Source organism: Podarcis vaucheri (genome assembly GCF_965113315.1).
Source record: "Podarcis vaucheri genome assembly, chromosome: 17".
In the NCBI taxonomy this organism is placed as follows: Eukaryota; Metazoa; Chordata; class Lepidosauria; order Squamata; family Lacertidae; genus Podarcis; species Podarcis vaucheri.
The window spans coordinates 19,543,134-19,559,045 of record NC_138755.1 but is presented as its reverse complement, the minus strand read 5'-3'; the positions used below and the strand labels follow the sequence as shown (position 1 = coordinate 19,559,045).

At 50.8% G+C, this 15,912-nt stretch overlaps 2 protein-coding genes across 2 annotated transcripts in view; both read left to right on the top strand.

Moving 5' to 3' along the window:
• The window catches only part of LOC309521938 (uncharacterized protein), a 149,417-nt gene extending 133,715 nt beyond the window's left edge, over window positions 1-15,702 (top strand). The window contains exon 2 of the mRNA XM_082205097.1: window positions 13,724-15,702. Within this exon, the coding sequence (XP_082061223.1) occupies window positions 14,060-15,166 (1,107 nt within the window). The 5' untranslated portion in view covers window positions 13,724-14,059 and the 3' untranslated portion in view covers window positions 15,167-15,702. The remainder of the gene's footprint in view (window positions 1-13,723) is intronic.
• TUSC1 (tumor suppressor candidate 1) lies at window positions 10,279-11,451 on the top strand. The gene has a single exon (XM_082205963.1). It carries the CDS (start codon window positions 10,352-10,354, stop codon window positions 10,865-10,867), a length of 516 nt encoding a protein of 171 aa, XP_082062089.1. The 5' UTR covers window positions 10,279-10,351; the 3' UTR covers window positions 10,868-11,451.
• Window positions 15,703-15,912: the final 210 nt, after the last annotated feature.

Sequence of the window (15,912 nt, the reverse complement as noted above, 5' to 3'; positions counted from 1 at the left end):
CAAGGCTTTGGGGTGAGAAACGCGGAGGGGCAGGAGAGTGGAGGTTGCCTTAATTGGAAAAAGCAGGGAGGTAGGCTGGTGTGCCGTGGGAGGGAGGCGGGCGAGTCGGGCGGCGAGCACACGCGGGCCGGCGAGCGAGCTCCCTCCCACATCCCATCGCCGCTCGCTTCGGCCGGCCTACTGGAGGAAGGCGCGAAAACCTCGCGCATGCGCAGGCCTTCCGCCTGCGACAGCCCAGTAGGCCGGCCGAAGCGAGCGGCGATGGGATGTGGGAGGGAGCTCGCTCGCCGCCCCGCGTGTGCTCGCCACCGCCGCCCCGCCTCTCGCCGCCCGACTCGCCCGCCTCCCTCCCACGGCACACCAGTCAACGTCTCGCGGCACACACCGGTTGGGAAACACTGTATTATACCAGGCTGGTATCAGCTATTAAAACATGGGGAGGAATAGACCCGGAGAACTCCCAGCATGAAGTCATTGTAAAAGGCAGCAATGCCTAATCCTGAAGATAGAGTAAAATTCTTGTTAGTTGATGCAAACCCACGTATTACCCATGTGGTAGCGGTTTTTGTGATGAAGGCCATGAAAGCCAGGGAAAGATTTATGGATGACAATGTAAAGACCCCTTCATCGTCTGTTTAACTCGTTGCTTGTTTTCCCTCTCTTTCTATTTTGTGGGATGAAGGTTTTGTTGGCATAGTATCTAATGAATTTTAATATTCTTTACTATTGTTGTGTTGATGTTTGTGTACAAGCATGGTCCTCACAATAAACAGATTTGTTGCTGTTGTTGTTGTTGTTGTTGTTGTTGTTGTTGTTGTAAAAGGCTTCTTCAAAGATCAAGCCAACCCAGATATTAGAAAGGCTCTCAACCTCCAAATTGGCTATGATGGGGAAAGTATCAGTGAGATTCTGTCGATAGCCAAGTCTGTCTATAACACCCAGGATGGGAGAAAGCGGAAAGAGCCCAGGCAAGAGAGCCATCATGTGCTGGCCCTGAGCATGGAATCCAACCCCTACCGGGGTAGGGGCACCAGGCGAGGAAGAGGGTTCCGGGGAGGAGGACCCCCTAACGCCCTCAGACCTTGGGGCCCCACCACAAGAGGTTGTTATAATTGCCAAGAAGAAGGGCACATAAAAAGGTTCTGCCCATACCTCAACACAGAAGCCTATGGAGGACAGAATTCAAGCCTCCTCATGAGAGAAACAACAGCTTTCCCCCTTTCCCGTCCCCATACAACCCAAGGATATGGGGGCCAACCTACTATCTTCCTATGGTCTGCAAGCACCTCCTCTCCCACCACCCCAGAACCACCGGCCCCAACAGAACGCAAGGTCTCAAATGGCCACTTTAAATCCACCCAACTCCCATCAGACCAACATTACCACTCCACCTCGGTACTTCAATTGTGCCCTTCAATACATGTTCCAACTCTGCATGTTTCCTCCCTCCCTTGCCCATGTGTTAATCCTGTATAACCCACCCCTCGACTGATGTAACTGTGATGTAGCAATGATGTAGTGATGGTGCTTTTGAATTGTATCTTGGGTAACGGTGGGAAGTTTTAAAAGCTCTTGACACCCCATCCTCGGGGTGGCCCGCAAGAAGATAGAGAAGGAGGTGGCCTTACGTCATATGGCTGGCCCTTTCTCAGCTCCCCCTTTCCCTAATTTACACTTCTCTCCCCTGGGTATTGTCCCTAAAAAAGCTACGGGGGAATTTCGCCCGATTCACAATTTATCTCATCCTCGTGGCACATCAGTAAATGATGTTATTCCCCCGGAGCTTAGTTCCGTGAAGTATGCCTCTCTTGATCAGACGATCAAGATGATTAGGAAGTTCGGCCCAGGGGCCTTGCTGATCAAGTGTGATATCGAATCTGCATTTCGTTTGCTGCCAATTCATCCAGAGGATTATTGGTTGCTTAGATTTCAGTTTGAGGAAAAATTTTATTTTGACAAGGCTATGTCAATAGCTTGTTCCGCTTTTGAGTGTTTCAGCAGCTTTTTGGAATGGGCTTTGTGTGTTAAAACCGGCCTAGTAGGTGTGTCACATTATCTCGAAGACTTTTTACTGGCCTCTGCACATGATACCGGTGATTGCGTGGTATTGCTGAGGGCCTTTGCTTCCCTTATGTAAGAATTTGGGGTACCTTTGGCAGCTGACAAGACCAAAGGCCCATCTACCCAATTGACCTACTTGGGTATCCAATTGGATACTGTGTCGCAAACCTCCAGCCTTCCATTCGATAAAATACCCTGCGGAGTGTCATTCAGGAACTTCTTCCTTTGAAGAAAGTTACTTTGCGACAACTTCAGTCCTTGCTGGGTCACTTGAATTTTGCATGCAGGGTGATGGCCCCAGGCCATCCATTCCATTCACATTTGGCCAGGCTTACAGCCGGTCTACGGGCTCCGCAGCACAGGGTGCGTCTGTCAGCGCAGGTTCAAGAGGACCTCTGGATTTGGTTGCAATTTTTGGAAGAATTCAATGGCGTGTCTTTGTGGCAGGACGTCTTGAATCTCCACAACAACTTTCAGGTGCACTCTGATGCTGCGGGTTCGCTGGGCTTTGGTTTGTATTGGAAAGGTAGATGGTGCGCTAGGCCCCGGCCATCTGCTTGGCGGGGACAAGTGATCACGCGGGACCTAACGTTTCTTGAGTTTTTCCCATTGCAGTAGCTGTGCATTTATGGATTGACAAGTTCAGGGACCATCAAGTTTGTTTCTGGTCCGACAATCAGGCTCTCGTGAAGCAGTCATCTCGCTCCCCTAGGGCATCGGCCCTGTTGCGGGCATTCGTTTTGCATTGTTTGAAATTTAATATTGTATTTTCTGAACGTTTCATCCCCAGGATATCTAATGAGATTGCTGATGCTCTATCCCATTTTCAGATGGAGCGATTCAGGTCCCTGGCTCCAGAGTCTCGGACGCGTCCAGAATATTTCCCGGAGCATCTCTGGAACCTTGGCAGCAATTAGTACTGCAGGGAGTAGCGGCCTCCATTTCATATCCACTTTGAGGTCTTATAAAAAAGCCTGGACCGACTTCTTAAAATTTACCCAGTCAGTCACAGGCGGAATATCGTCCCCCCCCTCCACTTCCCAAGTGTTACAATATTTGGCACACATGTTTCAGCTGGGCCGAGCTGCTAGAATGCTCCGGATTCATTTCGCAGCTACTTCCTTTTTTAGTAAATCTTTCTTCAACAAGGATCCTCGTGTCAAGTTTGTTGTGCGCAAGGCTCTAGAAGGGTGGGGTCGACTTGGTCCCCCTTGCAAGGCAGTTTGGCGGCCTATTACTTTTGACTTGCTGAGCAAAATGTGCGCCAAATTAAGGGTCATTTGTTGGTTTAAGCATGAGGCTCGCCTCTTTTGAGCAGCCTTTTCAATTGCATTTTTTGGTGCATTATGGGTGGGGGAGGTGGTCATGGAGGCCAGGCAGGATGGTGGTTCCAGGGGTCTGCTGCTGCAGGATATATGCTTATCCCCCATGGAATTGAGAATTGTGGTGCATAACTCGAAAACTGACCAGTTAGGTCGGGGGGGGGGGCAGTTGTTCGACTCCCCGCGACTGGGGAGCCGGGTCCTTGCCTGTTAAGGATCTAAGGAAATTTTTGGCAGTGAGACCATTGGGGGAGGGTCCACTGTTTATCCACGAGAATGGTCGCCCTTTGGCTCGACATCAGTTTTCAAAAGTAATGCGTAAGGTCATATCTGCTTGTGGGGTCCCAGCTTATGGTTTCACACCCCATTCCTTTCGCATTGGTGCGGCGACAATGGCAGCCCATTGGGGATTGTCGGCTGATAGGATTAAGGATCTGGGTCGGTGAAAATCTGATGCGTTCAAGGGTTACGTATGGGAGAGATGTTGAAGTCCTGTATTTGACGTGTGCTTGTTCTCAATCCTGTAGGTCTAGCTCCAGTCCGCATCTGGATTGTGGGGCACAGCATCGTTTACTGGGCTGGCATCAGAGCGAGGCAGTCTGGAAGGGGACCGGGTCTTGGCCTCCCGCAGCATGTGCAGGTGTCGTGGATGTCCAGGTGTGGAATGCGGTGGAGCGAATTCATCCCGCTAATTAAGCAGAGAATGCTTTCGTATGCGCACCCCCCCCCCCGTGGCAATTGTGCTGCAGCTGGGGGAGAATGATGTGGCAACTTAGGATTGCTTTACTTTGTGCTCCACGATTCAGAGAGACTTGGGGGAATTGGTGACCTTAATACCCACAGTTAAAATATTTTGGTCACAATTGCTGCAAAGGCGCAATTGGCCGGCATTTCTCGACCCGAGGCTGCTGAAAGGGCCAGGAAGCGCATTAATTCCGCAGTGTGTAAGAAGGTGGCGGATTTGGGTGGGTTGGTTATTTCCCACCCAGATATTACCTTCAAGACTCTGGCCCTTTACCGCAATGATGGAGTACATCTCTCCGTACTGGAGAATGATGTTTGGTTGGATGCAGTAACTCCAAAGTTGAATGTTGGGTTGGGATTGTGAGTGGTTGGCGGTGAGCGTAAAGGGCTCAATTGACGGTTAGGCATTGGTTGTAAAATGGTGATGGAGGGGTTAGGATAGGCTGGGCCTGCCCCTCCATGGTTGCTGCGGAAAGGGAATTCCGATAAAGGAATCCTGGGGCTTGCAATCTTTCTGTCCAAATCCCTGGAATGGGACTAGGGTGGGCAAGCCTTGGGGACCTTGCGGGGGAGAGTTGAGGGCCTGTGATTCAGCTCCATTTCTCCCCGACTTGTTTTCCCTTACTGGCTTTCGGTGGTGCCTGGAAGTCAGTTCTGTCCCCAGGCGGGGGGACAGATAGTTTTAACCGATGCCTAAACAACCACTCACGGTTTTGTATTTAAATAAAGTTGTGGCCAAAATTATGCCAAAAACCTTAAAACAAAAATTAAGTGTGCGTTGTGAGTTATTTGGGGGGTGGCTTGGGGACCTCGACACGCAAAGGAGAGGGAAGAACTGCTCTTCTACTCTTCTGCTCCTGACTGCCTGACTCTGTGTGTGGAGAGTGTCTTATCTATGTAGTGACTAGATGGCTGAGTGGGAGCTGTAACACTCATCAGTGGCGTAGCGTGGGGGGTGCCAGGGGTGCCGGCCGCACCGGGCGCAACATTTGGGGGTGCGCGTTTGGCCGGCCCCCCTCGAGGAAGCGGGAACCTCTCCCTTCGCAAGACGAAAGCCCATAGGGAAATCTACGGGGCAGCGGGGAAGCACAGCGCTTCTTCCCCACTGTCCTCGGACCTCCTCCGAAGGCTGGCGGTGGGGCGGAGAGACCTCCTCCCGCCGCCAGCCTTCGGAAGGCTGCTCCGAAGCCTGGCGGTGGGGCGGAGAGACCTCCTCCCGCCGCCAGCCTTCGGAAGGCTCCTCCGAAGCCTGGCGGTGGGGCGGAGAGACCTCCTCCCGCCGCCAGCCTTCGGAAGGCTCCTCCGAAGCCCGGCGGTGGGGCGGAGAGACCTCCTCCCGCCGCCAGCCTTCGGAAGGCTCCTCCGAAGCCCGGCGGTGGAGTGGAGAGACCTCCTCCCGCCGCCAGCCATCGGAAGGCTGCTCCGAAGCCTGGCGGTGGGGCGGAGAGACCTTCTCCCCGCGCCAGCCTTCGGATGGCTGTCCTGAAGACTTCTGGTGGGAGCAGTGGTGTGGCGTGGGGGGTGCAGGGGGGCCTGCCGCAACATCTGGGGGGCGCGGAAGAGACTCGAGTGCTAAAATCCACGGGTTAGGGGGCGCAATTACTTGCCTTGCCCTGGGTGCTGAGAACCCACGCTACGCCACTGACACTCATGCAAGCCAGTAGTTCTTTAAGTTTGCAGTAGCTATTAGAAATAAAAAGAGTTATGCTTCACAGCTAGCTTCCGCGTTATTTATACTCTGCATGAGTCTGGTGCTCACAATGCACAGCTGTGAGTCCAGTGCACTGGGACCTATCTTCCACGACTGGAAGGTCTCTGAAAGTGCTCCAGTCCAGTTGCCTTGCCAGCTGGGGCAGAACCAGTTATTGAGCCCAGTTGCTGACACCAGTTGAAAGGCATACTGACACCCTACCCCATTGCCCCTAAACAATGAACCCTAGCATAGTGCCATGAGTATTATTTAATCCAGACCCTCCAAGTGTCCCTATTTCCCAGGGACAGTTCCAGATTTACAGAAGCTGTCCCAAGATTTGTTCCTGGAATGTCCTGCTTTTCCTTAGAATATACAGAGAACGCTTCTATCTCCCAGGATATTCTATACAAGATCTCAAAGTGGCTGTCTTTTTACAAAAGAATTTCAGAAATAGACTGGAAAGAGAAGTTGCTGAATTACAGATTACCAAACTGAAAACTATGGAGAGACGTGGTCTGAATAGAGATAGTGGGTTCTTGTCTCATTACACGTACTAATACTATTTTTCTGATGAACTGGAAGAATAAAGGTATAATCCCCTTTAATAAATGGATTGATAACGTAACACTTGCAAATTTATGAACAGATTGCTTACAGACGTAGACTTTCCATAAATATGACAATATTTGGAATGAGTTTATACAAAATGTAGTAGGCTATAAATATGTAGGATAAAATCAAATTTATAAAAATGTATGGGTTAGGGTATTTCTTTGTAATTGTATATATTGTTTCTGTCTACCTACACATTGTTGTACCTTTTAATTTTTCTTTGCATCAGTTTCTTAGTATATTATATTAATACCAAAAATTAAATAAGGGGTGGGGAGGAAACCAGACCAGAACTTGCTTTTTTCCTTCTCCCTCCCAGTCCCCTTTTCCTTTACTGCTATGTCTTTTGACGTTACATATTGAAGGCCCAAGGCTTGCAATTCCCATTACACCTGGTTGCTAAACACAATTACAGAACATGTGGATGTGTTAGAGGGCTGTAAATCATCCCTACTCTTGGTGGCAAAACTGACAAAGTGATCCAGTACAAAACAAACCACTATTAAATGTTGTCTAAATAAGATTCAAAACCTCTTTAGTAGTGCACACAATGTTGTATGCAGAGAGAATAGGAGTCACAGCAAACCCTATGTCTATTTTTAAGGGAAAGTTATTTAAGGGACAACTCCACAGTTCCAAGCTCCCTATTCATGCAAGCGTAATATATTGTATTTGTTTATGTTCGTTTCTTTATCCTTTCTTATTTCATTGTTTCTATTTATTTATTTGCATTGTTTTCTATGTTATGTAACTCATGTATATTTGTCTATGTGTCAATTAATAAAGATTTTCTAAAATTTTTAAAAAAGGAACTGGGGGAGGGAGAGTCCAGCCTTAGGCCTTGCCTCTCCAAAAGCTTGTCAGTTTGCCTGGAATGGGGGTGGGGAACTGGCTGCCCTTTAATTTTGGGAGGGGTGGGCTTTGGAAATAAACACACACACACACACACACACACACACACACACGAGAGAGAGAGAGAGAGAGAGAGAGAGAGAGAGAGAGAGAGAGCGCATTGTCCCATTATTTCAGTGCAAAATGCTACATCCTATATTGCTAATTTTGCCCTGTATTTCATAGAACTGTAGAGTTGGAAGAGACCTCGAAGGACCATCCAAGCCCATCCCACTGGAATGTAGGTTCTTCCCCCCCCCCCCCCGCCATCTCCCTGCCAAGTTAGGGATCCTCTCCAAATGCTTGTGTTTGAAAGGGAATGTGAAAGGTCACTTTTTTAAAAAGCTCTGGGTAGCCAAGCAGAGACAGAATCAAATTTGAGAGACCATTCTGCGAGGGATTGTAATGGGAGCGCCTTGAGCACCAGATAAAAAAAACTAAACTCCCCCCAACCGCACTGCCCCACCCTGTCCTGTATTTAGCAAAAACGAACACAGCAGCCCCAATAGAAGGGTCATCCAGCCCAGTCTTGAACCCACAGCCCTGAGATTTAAGTCTCATGCTCTGCCAGTTGAGCTCTCTCCCTTAATGTTACTTCATATTGTATTGGTCCCATTAAGCTCTGGGATTCGGAGGGTTACCAGATGTCGGTGGCAGGTCTGAGGTGAAGCCTGTTCTGCTGGCAAGTCACCAGGGACACAAGATGGTCAAAGGGAAAGGAGGCTCCAAGATGGCGACGGCTTAGCAAGCAGGCTTCGGAGCTCCGCAGATAACAGGACTGTAATTAGCGTTGATTCCACCCAGGGAAGCAATTTTTCCTTGTTTAATTCTCTGCTTTTAAACTTACCAACCTGCTGAGATTCTAAGAGCACCTTCTTGTCTATGCTATGAGAAACATCTTGGGCAAGTTCTGCGAAGCCCAAGCTGGTCACCACTTGCACGCTTCTCGTCCAGGGCAGCCAAGTTGCACTCACAGAAAAGTCTACCAGGAGCTCCACCTGCTCATGCGTGGAGAGGGACTTGTAGTCTCAAAACATCTGGAGGGCCAGGTTTGCCTATTGCCTGCTCTACATTTGACATCGCCAAGAAGCGGCATGGCCTCACAACAGATCGAGTATACCTGAAGGAGCGTCTCCACCCCCATCGTTCTGCCCGGACGCTGAGGTCAGGCTCTGAGGGCCTTCTGGCAGTTCCCTCACCGCAAGAAGCAAAGCTATAGCTATAGGGAACCGGTTAGAGGGCCTTTTCGGTAGTGGCACCCACCCTGTGGAACGCCCTCCCATCAGATGTCAAAGAGATAAACAACTACCTGACATTTAGAAGACATCTGAAGGCAGCCCTGTTCAGGGAAATTTTTAATGTGTGACATTGTCATGTATTTTTAATCTTTGTTGGAAGCCGCCCAGAGTGGCTGGGCAGACCCAACCAGATGGGCGGAGTACAAATAATAAATTATTATTATCAACGAGATGCAAGGATGGACCTGCAGGCTTTCATGGATGCAATCTGCTTCCTGGCCCATCATTCCTGACCACTGGTTGTATTAGCTAGGGATGATGGGAGTTGTAGTCCCCAAACATCTGGAGAGCAGAGTTTGCCAATGCCTGATGTAGAGGATTGTCTGCAGAGGCCATGCTGAAGCCACGGTTGCTTATATTGCTGTTCCTGGTGGCAGGGGAAGAGAACTGTGAGGAAATCATCCTGTTAGAGGCAGAGCAGGTTTGCAATGGCACCATGAACCAAAGCAGCTCTTGAGGCAAAAGACTGACAAGAGTGTTCTCCTTCATGGAGAGCAGGGGTTGCAGTGGGATTAACCAGACACCCCTCTGTTACTGGGAGTTAGTTTGGCTGGCCACCGTTGTGACTGGGCTCCTCTGGTTGCCGGGGAGAGTTGGAGGTTGCCAATTTTGATTGACAGCCTTAGTTTATATATTCCCAGAGCGCAGCATTGAGCTTCCTCTTTTCACTGTGCGCATTGGATCACCTGCTCACCCGCCCTAATTTTAGGACATTTTTTGCATTTTACCTTGCTATGCCGGTCATGGGGTCGTCTGCTTTTGGGTCAGGGTCCTGGTAGGAATTTTGTCCATTTGGCTGATTGGCTGGTGCCATTTGGTTTTTGCCTAGTGTGTAGCATATTGTCACAACTTGTAAGGCTGCGGTTAGGCATTACGTTTTAGAAAATTGGTTGGTGGAGGGGTATGGATTGGCTGTGCCTGCCCCTCCAAATGCTGCTGCTGCAAGCATATTCCGTTAAAGGAATCCAGGGGCTCACCATGCTTTTTGTCCGAACCCGTCAAGGGGCTAGGGCCACGCAAGAGCCCCTGGGAGCATCTGGGGAGAGGTGAGGGTCTGGCACCCAGCTCCATTTACTCCCCATAAAATGTTTTCCCTTACTGACTTTGCAGGCTTGCATTTTCGGTCCCCAACCCTAATCTGCAGGTTGCCATCTGATTGGATTTGATTCTGATCCTGATCTGATTTGAGGATGTATTTTAATTGATTGTCTGATTTCATGTTAATGTGTTATACATTTGATGTTAGCCGCTCTGAGCCTAGCTTCGGCTGGAGAGGGATATAAATAAAGTTTATTGTTAATAAATAATAATAATAATAATAATAATAATATGTCAGTTCTGTCCCTGGGCGGGGACAAATAGTCACAACCAATGCCTAAGCAACCACTCACATTTTGCATTTTAATAAAGTTGTGGCCAAAATTATGCCAAAAACCTTAAACAAAATTATGGTGGCAAGTGTGAATTTATTAGGGTGGCTTGGGGACCTCAACACACAATGCTGCATTATACAGGACAGGTGGCAACTCTGTGGATTCTATGATTCCTCAGCGTGCATCTGAGGCCATCAGAAGCAGAAGCTGCAAGGAGGGGGGAGGAACAGGCGTCTGAGGCTCCAAGCCCTGCCCATGTGCTCCAGCAAGCTCCGCCCTCCTTCGTTACATAGAGCCGGACAGAGCTGCTTTACCCCCTTTTCCTCTCGAGGCGCAGAGAGGTGCTGAGGACCACGGATGAGACGCATGCGCAGCACCAGCCGCCACTGGAGGGGCTGCTGCTTCTGCGGGGCTCGGGGTGCTGGCTGCCGCAGTAGCATCTCTGCTCGGAGGGGCAAGGAAGGCGAGTGCTGCTGCGTCGGCTGGCGAGGCCGGGCGGGAGGCTCTCCGCACCAGCTGGCAGAGAGGTACGCCGACCTGGCCGCCAGCCACGCCGAGGCGCTGAGGCTCGGGGAGGAGCGTGAGCGCCAGAGCGGGCGGCTGCGGGAAGAGAACGCGCGCCTCAGGCTGGAGAACCGGCGCCTGCGCAGGGAGAACCGCAGCCTCTTCCGCCAGGCTCTGAAGCTGCAGCCCTTCCAAGAACAGGAAGTCAAGCCTGGAGAGGCGGGGGGAGGGGGAGACGGCAGCTGCGAAGATGGGGAGCCTGCAGGAATCACCATTTCCTCCAGGGAAGGAGAGGAGCTGATGCAGAGTGGTGCAAAGAGGGCACGAGTTGGAGATGGAGGCAGAGGGGATGCGCCTGACATAGCCTGATGAAATCTCCCAGGAGCGTAACAAAAGGATCTGAAAAGACTCCCTTTTCCTTCTTCGCTCATCCCTCCGCCTCTCCCATCGGAGAAACTGATGCCTGAATCTGGCACCTCCTGGAGGAAGACTGCCTCAGAACTTACAACGCTTTCCTTTTTTTGGCACCTGGTGAGGGAAAGCAGGCTCTCTGCACGCCCCACCCATCACGGAGGGAAGCATCCTCCCCGTTTGTACCTTTCCCCCCTCGCAGGCAAAACAAAAGGTTCTGGTTGCCTGGTTTCCAGAAGCTACACCCCCCCTTGTTTACCTGCTGGCAGGAGGATGTCTTTGCCACCTGCCTTGTCCCCAAGGTGCATCCCTTGGGAGCCTCTGCTGATGCAAGGAAGTCATGATCAGCACAGCACCTGCTGGCAACAGCCTCAAAAGCATGGGATGGCGTAAGGAAAAGACTTACTCGTCAGTCTTCAGTTTAACAGCCGTCTTTGGAAGGCTGGAATATTTGCTGAATTGCTGGCCTTAAAACAAATTGCCTCTGGGATTAACGAATCTTTGAAAGGCTCTTCAAAAAATAAAATTTGCGATGCACTGGATTGCTCTCCGTTGTACGTTTGTAATTGTTCCTGTTACAGCTGCCAGCTTTGCAGTCCAAACTCCAGGAACGTGTTTGATTCTTGGGGAGGAGGGTTGCCTGCTAAGGAGAGGCTAGTTTGCAGGATACAAAGCTGGGCTGCAGTGCCTATATGCATGCTTACCTGGGAGTAAGTTATTAAAACCATTGGGTATGTTTAGGAGTGCACCGCTAAGCCAACTATGCTGCTCCAGTTTCTCTTGTGGTTTTTTTTTTCGGTGTAAAAAAAATTAAAAATGATTTGTCTTGCAGATGCTATACCCTTTTAAAATGTGGCTCTTTTGAAGGGGGTATTATTGGGTTATTGCTTTTATTTTTATTTTATATACTGTGGTCTTTTTATGTGAACTGCCCCGAGACCTCCTGGTATAGGGCAGTATATAAATTCAATCAATCAAGAATGATGTATCCATGTTCCTGCAGCAGAGAGAGCCCACCTGAGTTTTGAAGTGAAGTTGGTGCAGCTGTATTTTGAGGTTGGAAGTCCTGAAAGGCTGATACTGCAGAACCCTGTTTGATATATATTTAGTGAGCCACAACCACATACAGCTCATATATATTCACATACATTTCAAGACTACAGTTAGCTTATTTTTTTGTAAGGTAGGCCCTTTGGCCAGTGTACTTGTGCTGATTTAACACAGTTATGGAGATTACTCCATAATGCAATGTTCTTTAGGTCTCTTTGCACGTGCTGAATCTGTAAACTGAACACAAAATGTTTGTTTTTAACAACGGTCTAAAATGGCACAATTCAGCCTAAAAAGGTTTTCTTTGTCCTTGGCCATTTGAACACTTTACAACCTCATAAGCGTGTTTTCATTCTTGGGAGATGCTCCCCCACAGATGTGTCCAGCTTCCAAGAATGTGTGTTCAGAATTACATTTGTGTAATGCCTGTTTGCACGCCCCCCTTTCTCTCTGGGGGGCTGGGGCAACATCAGGAAGGGGTTACGAAGGAGCAGTTCATCCTCTCACCTACACACCTTTCCTGTATAGTGCACTGCTGGGGGGGGGGCTAATTACAGCAAAGAAAACATCATCCTTGCTGGGCCACAAATGAGCAGGCATAAATGATGGCTGTTCTCCTTCCAAGGAGCAGCCAATGCTTTCTCCACACCATTTGTCCTCCACTGGGCTCGGCCTTCCTGCTCCACAACCCTACTGAAGAGCGGAGCGTACAGGCTCGTGGATCTCGAAACAAGACAGTAACTGCAAGCAACAAGACAAGGACAGCTCGTCTAATCCTTTGCTGTCAAGAGAAGCAAGAAGAACTCAAGGGTGAGAGGGGCAGGAGGGAGTCTTTCCCAGATCTGCATAAAGACGCATTTATTAAACCCGATCTTTAAAGCTGAATCAAAGCAAATGGCAATCCGGGAGGGGAAACTCAACTAGACCTTTACAGTAAAGATCGGGATGGCAAGCCCTAAATGTAGTGCAGGGGACTAGGAACTTGGGGCCAGGCAGGCAATAGTGGGAATACCCACTGCCCCAGCTTAGGTGAACACCAGCTGCTGAGGCAACTTTAAAAAGCCAGTCGGCCAAGAGGGAAGGCAACAAAGGGGCAACAAAGGAGCTCATCATCCCCTTTGGGTGTTGATACTTCAAGGGTGGGACAAGGGTGTGGGCCAGCCCCCTTTTTTGGGGGGGTCTGAAAAATGTGCCAAGGAGGAGCTGGGGAGAACCTCTATTGAAGTAGTCAGGGCAGGGGGCAATATGGTATGAGGGGAAAAAACTAATTTAATCGTGGGGTGAAGCAAGGGCCAGGGTTCTGTGGTTACAGTGGTTCACGTACACATCCAATTAGCTTTGGCTGGCCTTTTAAGGCCGCAGGGAGGCTCTGCCGCCTCACACGGCCTACACCAGGCCTCTGGCGACCCTGGTGCCTCCCCTGGGCGGCGGTGGGGGGGACCCCTGCAGCCGGCGGGCATACTCACCCCCCCCGAGATGGCCCCGGGGGACAGTGTGGGCCTCTCCTTGCCCCCCCACCCCCTTAAACTGTGTGGCGGGGTGGTGGCTCCGCATCATGGGGTCCTGCCAAGCTGGTGTAGGACTAGTCCCTGTTGGGGGCATGCAGGGCCTGCTTGGTGGTGGCTCCATGTCTGCAGCCATTTCAATGGCAACCGCATGGCGGCAGCCATTGCGCCGGTGGCCACATGGCGGCGGCCACCCTGGATCTGGCTGCATGGGCGGTCATGCCTCGGTGGTCCTCAGGCACACCTGTGGCCTCATTAGGTATGTATTGGTTTTACATCTCACCATCATGGCTTGCCAGCAGGTGCAGCGGACAGCAGGCATCGTGCTCATTATCGACGAGGGGAGACGGCCCATGGACCTCAACTGAAATCTGGGCAGTGATTTTCTAAACTATTGCTTGTTTTATTTTGCAGCCTTCAGTAGCGATTCCTGCTGCGACTCAGTTCTTGCCTTATCTCCTCCCCTCCCATTATTTGTACCCTTAACCTTTATCACTAGTGTGTGTTTGCAAATTGATAGCGGGCATTTCCTACCAATCACTGCCCCCCTTGTTTTACGGATTCCCTAGCATACCCACTCTATTAGCCCCACACCATGCCGCCAAAGCGTCAGGCTGCTTCTCCTCCCCGCACCAGAAGAGGCACTGTAAGGGGTGCGCCCACCAAGCCTGCCCAAGGTCAGGCCTCTGGACAGCGGAAGGTGCGTGCGACCAGGGAGGGGCAGCCCAAGAACGCGCCCAAGAGGGCAGCGGCACCTAGAGGGTCTTCTGGGTCCATAAGCCCACTAGCCTTGGCAAGCCACGCCGGCAAGGGGTCGGCTGCCAAGCCGAGACGTACAGAGAGCTCCTCCTCTACCCGCTCCTCCCTTAGTAGCAGTCCCTCGCACTCGGTGCGCAGAGACAGTAGGGATAGGACCATTGCTTGGCTGAGGCGCCGCCTGGAGCGGCAGGATTCACGCAGAGGGCGCTCCAGGTCACCTCACATCCGCAGGCAAGGGCGCAGTAGCAGCTCCGCTGACCGCCGTGCTCAGGAAGGCGGATCACGCTCATCATCCGCATCCACCAGGCGCAGAGGTAGGTCCCCACGTTCCAGCTGCTCTGCCAGGTACAAGAGTGACAAGAGCCCTGAGTCGCACAGATCGCGTCATCGCGGGAGGAAACACCGCAAATCCAGGAGGAGGGGCCACAAGTCCAAGAGGGACTCTTCGAGATCATCTAGTTCCTCAGGTAGGTCCAGCTCCACTGATAGTGAACGGGGGAGGAGTATCAAAGGCTATTGGGTTACAGGCCCCCACGCCCCAGGGCTGCCGCACTGGGTCTGGCGGCGCCGCAACCGGAGGCATAGGCATGAACATGGTGCTATCACGCTGTGCGGTGAGGAGGGCATTGACTCCAGAGGTAGCATTAGGAAATCCAACTTCAAAAGAACCGACCAGCCCCCAGGCCTTTGCCTGCGCGAGAAGTTACGGGAACACATCCTTAATGGGGAGTTTGTGGATTTGTTTGATCTGCTATCCCCTGCCTCTTCGACATGCCTAAAATCTAAATCCGCTGAGCAGAGAAAAAAAGATGAAAAAGTGAGTGTTGAGCGTACCTTTCGTAATTGGCTCACTGCATACACCACTTACATGGGTATTGTAGTCGCTAGTTACCCTGACGGGTTGGCACCTGACAAACTACCTACTTATTATCCTAAAGGCTGAAGCCATGTCTGGGGGGGGGGGGAGGCGGCACTTGCCTATGACCAGGCATTCAGGGAGCGGGCGGCAGGGGACGACACAGCTAGATGGGATATCAAAGATGATGACGTGTGGTCTGAGTTGGTTGCCCCATTCTTCAAGAAAGGGTCCGACAATGTGAAACAGTCCAAATACCAATCCAAGGCCCCCAAGAGATCTTGCTGGGAGTATAACAACGGTTCCTGCTTCAGAGAAAAATGCCGATTTGCTCATGAATGCGAGCGCTGTAGTGGATCTCACCCCACCACAAAATGTTTTCGGGGGAAGAAGTTTTTTCAAGGCTCCCGCGGATCAGGCGCAGGCACATTTCAAGACAAAAGAGAGGCCGGAGCCTCTACAGGCTCCTCTGGCACACAGCAAAGCAAAAACAATGCCCGCAAATAGTGTTCTCCTTTCCCTAGCCCCCTCACCCATATCTATATCAGCAATGCTGCCTTTTTTACACCAGTACCCCAATAAAGAGGAAGCAAAATACATTGAGGAGGGCTTTAGGGAAGGTTTCCGCACCAATCCCCCCCCCAACCAAAAGTCTGTCCGAGATATGCCACACATTGCCGAGAAGATCACCAAAGAACGCTTGCTGGGGCGAATGGCAGGTCCCTTCACAGAACCTCCATTTCCCACCCTCATACTGTCTCCACTACGTATCGTACCTAAGAAGGCCCCAGGCGGGTTTCGATTAATACACAACCTTTCTTACCCAAAGGGTG